Below are 9,595 nucleotides of genomic sequence, written 5' to 3'. Positions count from 1 at the left end.
CCGAGAGCAGTGCACCCGGTGCGCATTCGCTCTGCGGGGCCAGTGTGCGGCGGCCCTCCGCTCAAGGGGAAGTCCTTCCCAGAGGACGGGACCTGCCGGTTCCGCGGGGCGGGGCGGGGAGCGGGATCCCGGGGCCACGCCTGCCCCGCGGCCGGAGTGGCGGGACGCCCGCGCCAGCCCGTCAGCCCCAGTCCCGAGCTGCACCCCGAAGGGCCCGGCTCGGCGCTGGGATGACACTCGGGAGCGAGCGGCCAGCGGCCGGCGAGCGTGCAGTGACGCTCAGCTGGAGGCAACGTGGGGAGGGCGGTGATCGCAGAAGTTGGTGGTTAAAACTCCAAGTCCGGTCCCAAGCGGACCTCCCCCAGCCTCCCTCCGGAGACGTTTACTTGGGAGGTGATCAGAGGCAGAGTCGAGGCTGTGGTTTATCGCACCCTGCGGTCTGTGGGGTGTCTCAGAGCGAGGTGTGCAGCCTGGAGGGGTCTGATGGGGTATTTTTTTTGCCAGGGAAGTGAGGTGGTTCTAATGTGCGGCCGGGAGGAGAGGCCCTCAGCTTATCTACTGTTTCCCCAAAGCCTGGGCTCGCCCGGGCAAACGATGAAAATACAAATCCCAGGGCCTTTCTCCAGCCCCCGGGAACGAGGCCCCAAGACCCTCTCCAGATGGTGCTTTGGTCGGGGATTGTGGGATCAGCCAAGTACAGCCATCCCTCTCCACCCTTTTCTGAATCAGAACACGGGGGTTGGGGTGTCAGGGTGAAGTTCAAACTGCCTCTCCTCCCCAGTCAAAATCTTGTAGGGCGACGACAGAATAAATTTTGAAGAAGCATTTTAGCTGGTTGTGTTTTGTATGCTGCCTCCCCCACCCCTGGACGCAAGCTGGTCCTCTCCCCCTTCTTTTATAATTGAGGAAACAGACCAAGAGGTTGCATAATTTGCCAGGGACTGAGCTGCTCCATGCTCTTGCTTTGTATTTTAGCAGCGATTCATAATGATAATTATTTTAGGGGGGAAAAGGTAGTTTGCCAATAGTAATTGTATATAGTGAAGGAGAACAATAGTATTCTTTTTGTTGTTGTTGTTAATCCTCACCGGAGGGGGTTTTTTCCATTGATTGTTAGAGTGGAAAGGAGGGGGAGAGATGCAGAGAGAGAGAGAGAGAAACATTGATGTGAGAGTGACACGTGGATTGGTTGCTTCCCGCAAGTGCCCAGAAAGAGGCTAGGGATTGGCCTGAGGTACATGCCCTTGGCCAGAATCGAGCTTGTGACCCTTCAGTCCCTGGGCTGATGCTCTAACCATTGTGCAACTGGCTAGGGTAAGAACATAGTATTCTTAAGCGATCCACCCCAGAACCTTCAACAAGCTGTGTTGAGAGGACAGCCAGAACTTCCGTGCCACCTGGAGCCCAGGTTTGGGCTGGACAACTTCCTACTAAAAATTCTATCTTCATATGATTTGAGGATTCAAGTTAACTTCAAAATAGAAAAAAAAAAATTAAAATATGCCCAGCAAAGATACTCCTGAGCAGAGAGATAGAACCAGAAGTTAAATATTTGGAAGTGTAATAAAAGTCAGATACAGCCCTGACTGGTTTGGCTCAGTGGATAGAGCGTCGGCCTGAGGACTGAAGGGTCCCAGGTTCGATTCCGGTCAAGGGCATGTACCTTGGTTGCAGGCACATCCCCAATAGGGGGTGTGCGGGAGGCAGCTGATCGATGTTTCTCTCTTATCGATGTTTCTAACTCTCGATCCCTCTCCCTTCCTCTCTGTAAAAAATCAATAAAATACATTTTTAAAAAGTCAGATACACAAATTACCATTAGCTTAGGGCTACTGAATGGTGACTTTATTTGGTTTATTTCCTCACCTACACATTGTAGACAGGAAGAAGAGGAGGGAGTTGCTCTATTTTTAAAAGTATATTTTTATTGATTTTAGAAAAGAAGGGAGAGGAAGAGAAACATCTATCAGCTGCCTCCTGCACGACCCCTATTGGGATTGAGCCCACACCCTGGGTATATGCCCTACAGGGAATCAAACCAGTGACTTTTTGATGCGTGGGACAACACTCAAACCGCTGAGCAACACCAGCCAGCTGGAGTTACTCTTTTGCAGATAAAGCTTCTTGAGTGTTACCCTGATATTTCTAAAGCCAGCTGTGTCAGGAGTTGGCAGCTTTTCTTGAAACTGAGCGTCAGGTTCAATTTCAGTGTCATTGGATAGCTTAGGAATTGCACGCTTTGTGTGTTTGAGTGATACAGACTCATTGATTTTAAAAAAATACTTTCAAATGATTCAAAAAGTACAAAGATGTCAAAATCCCCTGGCTTTGCACTCATAGTCTCTCTGATTATTGTTTTCCACCTTGGCTGCATATTAGAATTACTTGGGGAGTTTTTGTTATTGCTTTGGGGAGGAACATTTAAAAACCTTGCTGGTTGGGGTACAGATTCTGATTCAATTGGTCTGGAGTGGGGCCGGGGCTTTTGTACTTATTGCTATTTTTTAAGCCTTGACGGAAGCTTTCATATTACTAAATAAAGAGGCTAGATTATTACCTTTCTAGTTGTGTTACTAAATAGTTTCCTGTGTTTTCCCTCTGCCTAGGAGCTAGAGGGTCAATTCATTTCTTCTTTATGTAATATCTATATATATAAAAGCCAAGCTACCGGAACCACAGAACAACTGGAATGACCCATTGCTATGACGCGCACTACGGCAGCCAACCAGCCCGATTGGGACCCCGATCGGCCCCCCCCCCAAACTCCCGCCCCCACCCGCCCTGATCAGGCCCCATGGGGCTGGCCAGACCCCACCGGTGCAGGATTTCATGTACCCGGCCTCTAGTAATAGATATAAATGGCCCAGTTGGTCTCAGTGAAATGTTTGCTTTAGCTTTAGCTAGCATTAGTTCACTTCGTTTTCCCCCAAATTTGGCAAACTTAAATTCAGATTGTGCATGTCTTGGTGGACTCCTAAGAGCAGCTAAGAAAGTGGGGAGTGTTGCCCTAACTGGTTTGGCTCAGTGGATAGAGCGTCGGCCTGCAGACTGAAGAGTCCCAGGTTCGATTCTGGTCAAGGGCATGTACCTTGGTTGCGGGCACATCCCCAGTAGGGGGTGTGCAGGAGGCAGCTGATCTATGTTTCTCTCTCATCGATGTTTCTAACTATCCCTCTCCCTTCTTCTTTGTAAAAAAAATCAATAAAATATATTTTAATAAAAGAAAAGAAGTGGGGAGCGTTAAGCCCAGGGAACACTGAGCAGTTGGGTCTTTCTGCCTTTCAGACTGAGACTTATCCTCTCTCCTTCCCGCCCCAAATCTGCTGTGGAAGCTAGAAGGAGATTCAGAATTCCAAACCAAAGTGATATAAAGCAGGGCTCCTCAGACTTCAATTAAAGGGTGTGCAAAACCCACACGAACCCTGCTGACCTACTCATCCTGGCCGTAGGTCTGGGATTCTGCAGGTCTCATGCTGCCCATACTGCACTCGGAGCTGATTAGTGTGGCCAGGAAAGTTTGAACTTTGGAATTACACAAATTGGACAGTTCAAAACATTTCACAGAAAAACTCTGTCCGTGGGCAGTTATATAATCCTTATGAGCCATAGTTTCTTCACCTGTAAAATGGAGAAAATACCTAGCTCATGAGATTGTCTTATAAAAATAGAAGATATGTGGAAACTACCAAATTCGGTGCCTGTCACATCTTAGCACTTGATGAATGTAAGGTCCTTACACAGAGCTTTTACACACTGGGTGTGAAGGGTGTTGACTGAGGCCTCCTGTGTAGTGGAGGCACTTGTGCAAAGGGGATCTGTGGGTGTGTGCACACACATGCATGTCTGTGTATACACAAAGTGAGGGATCAGGGACCCCAGAATGCAGGCATTTGAGCAGCACTCCTGTGGAGCCACCGTTCACACAGGTGTACTTGGTATCAAACACATTTTCAGGTGCCTTGTTTTTCTTTGATTTAAAAAAATTTTTTTTTTCTAATTCTTACCAGGCTTAGACAAAAAAAGGCATGTAGAGCTGAAGATGGACCAGGCTTTGCTGCTCATCCATAATGAACTAGTTGGGACAAACTTGACTGTCTACTGGAATTCTGAACGCTGTTATCATGTAGGTAGAGTGTTCATGCTCACAATTTTGTTTACTTTGGGGATAATTTGATATATCCTTGATGCTCATACCTGTAGCCCTTCACATGTTAACTTCAGTTTTACAGGTAAAGAAACAAACAGTCTATATAATCAGAGGAAATATAATCAGGGAGAATGCCTACCAATGAGCAACATTTGTTTATCTTTTCCACTACCTATATTTTTAAAAAACCCAATTCTCAGTGATGAGCAGAATTGATGGAGCATGTTTTATTTTAGTCCTTTTCCTAATGCATAACCAGAGAAGGAAGTGAGGCACCTGGGTATTCTTCCAGGGACAGGGGGAGAGGCTCATGATGATAAAGAATTTATTTTAGCTGGGTATATATAACCACTGTAATTAAAATAATTATGGTCCAGTGAAGCATTACAGGCTGATAAATTTGAAATTGAAAACTTGATTTCCTTCAAAAAATAATATCAAGATTAATTCAAGAAATTGAAAAAATTAATAGATCAGCAGCTGATTAAGAAAGCTGGAAAATTATAACAAATTTCTCTACCTAAAAATAGGTAACATTTTCTACATTTTCAAATAATAAGTAATTCTCAATCTATATAAATTAACCTACATATACCACCCCCCAAAAAATGATGGCTTGGTATCTGATTTATTCTGCCGTATAGTTAGGATGTTCATCTTAAAACTCGGCAAAGAGATGACAAGAAATGCAGGCCAAACTTTTTAATTAATACGGGTTTAAAAGTCTTAAATGAAATTCTATCATGCAGTATAAGTTAGCATATTTAACACTTAAAATACATATATTTCTTTATTGCTTTCAGAGAGGAAGGGAGAAGGGAGAGAGAGATAGAAACATCAGTGATGAGAGAGAATCATTGATTGGCTGCCTCCTGTGCACCTCCTACTGGGGACCGAGCCCACAACCTGGGCATGTGACTTTGGCTGGAATCGAACCTGGGACCCTTCAGTCCACAGGCCGACGCTCTATCTGCTGAGCTAAACCGGTTAGGGCATAAGTTAGCATATTTAAAGGTTTATTTATGTTGACATTTGTATCCTTGAGGAATCTTTAGAGCTCATATGCACTCTGATATGAAGACTAAACATAGGGAAAGTGGCAGCACTTTCCAAATTCATATATTTAACACAATTGTTATTAATATATAAATGGATACTTTATAGAATCTGCATAAATAATTCCAAAATTTATATGAAAGAGTAAGTGAGCAAGAGAATCAAAGGACAGCCCAAAAGGAGAATGGGCATCATGAAGACCAGGTCAAATCTATTGTGACCTACACTGGCTAGGTAGCCAAAAAATAAGGGAAGCCCAGCTGGTGTTGCTCAGTGGTTGGGCATTGACCTATGAACCAGGAGGTCACAGTTCGATTCCCAGTCAGGGCACATGCCCAAGTTGTGGGTTCAATCCCCAGTGGGGACATGCAGAAGGCAGCTGATCAATAATTCTCTCTCATCATTGATGTCTCTATCTCTCTCCCTTCCTCTCTGAAATCAATAAAAACAATATATCAGAAGTGAAGACCAGGACCAAAGTAAATGTAAGAAGCAAAAGCTAATTTAACATATTACAACTAAAACCCTGGGGAAAGGCATTGAGAATTATTGTATACTATCTATCAAATGCCCCAAGTGGATTCAAGTTTTAAAAAACCTCCACAACTTAAAAAATACTAAAAAAGGCAGAGTACATTTTTAAACTAACGACGCAATAGAAGAAATGACAAGACAGATTAACACGACTAAATAAACTTTAAACACTTGTAATTGAAAACGAGGATATAACACGATGAAAAGGAAAGCCTTAGAGTGGGGAAATAGTTGATAGTTAAAAGTTTAATATTACAGTATATGAGGATGACATTTCTATTATGTTCAAGGGAATTTGGTGTTTAAAAGATGGCTTACACCATAGGAAACAAAATTGCAAAAGAATATTGAATTATTTAATCTACTGATAATTTAAAAATGCAATCTTAATGTTGTGATATCATAAATACCTAGTACATGAACAAAAAGAAGAATGATTTTTAAATCCTGGGAAGGCTAGTGAGAAATAAATATATTGTAATTTTTTTTGAGTGCTATTTGGCACATATAACAAGAACCATTAAAATGATTATTTTTTATCCAGTAATTTTATTTTTTGAGGTTTATTTTAGGGAAAGAATTTAAATGAATAAGAGCACCATGTACAGATCTTTTAAAACAGAATAACTTATATAAATTATAAATATATATAATATACTTAAATTATATATTTATTTTTACAACAATATAATTCATATAAATTACATATAAAAAGATAAAACAAGCTTTGAAAGCAGCCTAAAAACACAAAATTGCAATGTTTGATGACATATAATACAATCATTAAAAGTTATAAATATGCAAATTGTGTAGAATCATGGAAATTTATTTGTTAAATAATAAAACAGTAGAATGCAAGATGTAACGTATGCTTTGTATTTGTTAATTATGTGAAAAATCTACCTGTGAATAAAGGTTGTATAATTCCATAACAATACATACTTACATAGGCAAATTTTATCTAAATTATTGAAACTTAAACATTTTTTCATAAGTATGAAAGAAAGTCATCCCAGGATCTTCAGTTGGATGTTCATGTCCTCCAACAGCCAGCAGACGTCCCAGCACCTCCGACCGTGCTCATGCTTTTATTTTGCAGTGCTTGCCCCAGGCTCTGGGGAATGTTTCTGGGAGTGGAGAACCTGGGAAGCCCAGCACGGCACCTGTGGCTGTGAGCACCCAGCACACATCCATCCTGCAACTCAACGACACACTGGAAGAGAAGGAAGTCTGTAGGTTTGTACCTGACCTACTGCAGTCTGTTTTCTCCCTGCTTTTCTTCTTATTTGGTTTTTAGCTTTTTCTTCCTTCAAAATTCTTCCTTTATCTTTCCTGGTCTGCACCCAGGGATGCCTGTCACTCTGCTTTCATTACTTCACCAAAATCCAGCTCTTTTTCCCCTGATCTAATCATTTTTCCTAATTTTACCTAATCTTTACAGGCTGAAGTACAAATTTGGTGAATTTGGAAACTATTCTCTCTTGGTCAAGCATGTCCATAATGGAGTCAACGAAACTGCTTGTGACCTAGTCGTTAATGAGAATCCAGTCGACAGTAACCTTCGTATGTATACACTCTTTGTTGATTTTTTAAAATTTGCATTTTCAAGCCTTTTAGTTTTTGAGTACTGTTTGCAATACTTTGCAATTTAAAACCTGGATTATAGGTTATCTGTCTCATAGTTATGGTATATTTAAAATGTACTTATTACTGTGTCATTGGTATTTAGAATACCAAGAAGATTATGTGATATATAAAAAAATTGTATGGTATATCAACATAGTCTCATAGTTTAATTATGAAGCATAAATAAGACAAAAAAGTTTGCCCTGACCGGTTTGGCTCAGTGGATAGAGCGTCGGCCTGTGGACTGAAGGGTCCCAGGATCGATTCCAGTCAAGGGCATGTACCTAGGTTGTGGGCACATCCTTGGTGGGGGGTGTGCAGGAGGCAGCTGATCGATGTTTCTCTCTCATCGATGTTTCTAACTCTCTGTCCCTCTCCCTTCCTCTCTGTAAAAAAATCAATAAAATATATTTTTAAAAAAAAGACAAAAAAGTTAATGCACTGGAAAGAAACTAGAAATAGAGCAATCGACTGTCAAGTATCTTTCCTTGTTTGTGTGTCTTACGTTGGAAGTCCAGAGGTCCCCTTGGGTTAGGAAGGGGTCATTCATTCTGTAATAACTCCACTGAAGAATATGTTACTCTGAGCCTTCCACTAGAACTAGATAATATAGTAAGTCCTAGGGCATTAGTACGTGCTGTGCACAGGGAAGCCATTGAAGCCTGTGGGTCATGTCAAAGGATGTAAGAGCCAGTATGAAAGGGCCAATGTGGCCCTAACCGGTTTGGCTCAGTGGATAGAGCATCAGCCTGCGGACTCAAGGGTCCCGGATTCGATTCCGGTCAAGGGCATGTACCTTGGTTTCGGGCACATCCCCAGTGGGGAGTGTGCAGGAGGCAGCTGATCGATGTTTCTAACTCTCTATCCCTCTCCCTTCCTCTCTGTAAAAAAATCAATAAAATATATTTTTAAAAAAAAAGGGCCAATGTGGGACAATTTAAGTACTAAACAGAATAATGAATGTAATCAATGGAAACACATTGAATATACAAAACCCAATGAGTTCACTGTGAAACTCAAAAGAGCAAGGCCCCTCTCCCCAAACAAAAACAAAACCAGGTTACAGGGCACCTGAAGGTAACTAATGTGACTTAAAATTGTCCGTTGAAAGGAAAGATTAAAGCCTGTATCCTGTTTTTCCTGTTTCAGCTGTATTTTAGGATAATTACATAGTCCTAGATCATGAGGGTAAATTCTTTAGAGAAGAGTTCCAGTTACTATAGGGCAGGATAGCAGAATATTTTGCAATCCCTAATGAAATAATTGCTTTAGGCAAAAAATCAGGAGTGGGTGATACCATCCAATGAAACGGGAACTTAACCAGGGAGGGGTCAGGCTTCCACAGGCTGAACACAGCTTTGGCACAGGGTCAGTCTCAGGGGCTCGAGTACAGTGGGAAAAATACCACCTGTGAAGCATTCTTCCCCAAGACGGTGACCTTTTTAGTCAAGCCTTTACAGCTGCTTTCCCACGTACAGAACATTTGGAGGGTAGAAGAACACGTTCGGTGGCACCATGAGGAAGTGTACTGACAGACCTGGGACATGAGACATACTCACAGATGACAGCTGACCTGGTGTTTGAACCAAGTCAATGGCTGCTTACGATGAAATGAGACTTAAGAGACAACACAAGCCAATGCAAGATGTGAACCTTGTTTGGATCCTGATTTGAACCCACTAAGTACAAAAAACAGAGCTAGGGAATTATTGCTAATTTTGTATGACACTGTGGTTATATCACAAAAGGTCCATTTTTAAGCAACTTTTAATTCTGAAATAGGTATAGACTTCTAGAAACAGTGCAAGAAAGAGTTCCCATATACCCTTTACCCAGTTTTACCTAAACCCCTGACGTATATCATCATAGTACAAAGATCCCATGTATAATTATTGAAACCAGGAACTTAACCTTGGTGCCTTCTCATCTACATACTTGTCCTTTTTCTCCTGTTGTTCCTTCTAATTTTTTTTTTTCTGGTCCAGGATCCAATCCAGGATCCCACCGTGCATTTGAATGTGAGGCTCCTCCTGTAATCTAGGGCAGTTCTTTGTCTTTCACGACCTTGACACTTTTGAAGAGGACTGGCCAGTTTGTTAATTGGGTTTATTTGCTGTTCTTTAAGGATGAGATTGCATTTTCGGTAGATTATTACGGAAGTGATGTGCCCTTCTCAGTGGATCATGTCAGGAGCTGTGTGATGCTGATACATCTTTTACGAGACCGTAGCTT

The 9,595-nt window shown here is 41.9% G+C and overlaps 1 protein-coding gene across 1 annotated transcript in view; it reads left to right on the top strand.

Moving 5' to 3' along the window:
* The first annotated feature begins 230 nt into the window (after positions 1–230).
* HGSNAT (heparan-alpha-glucosaminide N-acetyltransferase) overlaps positions 231–9,595 on the top strand; it is a 29,771-nt gene continuing 20,406 nt past the window's right edge. Inside the window, exons 1-5 of the mRNA XM_014462882.2 lie at positions 231–318; positions 456–461; positions 4,008–4,123; positions 6,837–6,973; positions 7,179–7,300. Of these exons, the coding sequence (XP_014318368.2) occupies positions 231–318; positions 456–461; positions 4,008–4,123; positions 6,837–6,973; positions 7,179–7,300 (469 nt within the window). The remainder of the gene's footprint in view (positions 319–455; positions 462–4,007; positions 4,124–6,836; positions 6,974–7,178; positions 7,301–9,595) is intronic.

Source organism: Myotis lucifugus, unplaced genomic scaffold (assembly GCF_000147115.1).
Source record: "Myotis lucifugus unplaced genomic scaffold, Myoluc2.0 scaffold_194, whole genome shotgun sequence".
Taxonomy (NCBI): Eukaryota; Metazoa; Chordata; class Mammalia; order Chiroptera; family Vespertilionidae; genus Myotis; species Myotis lucifugus.
Note: the sequence above shows the minus strand (reverse complement) of the source record. Positions and strands in the feature narration are given on the sequence as shown.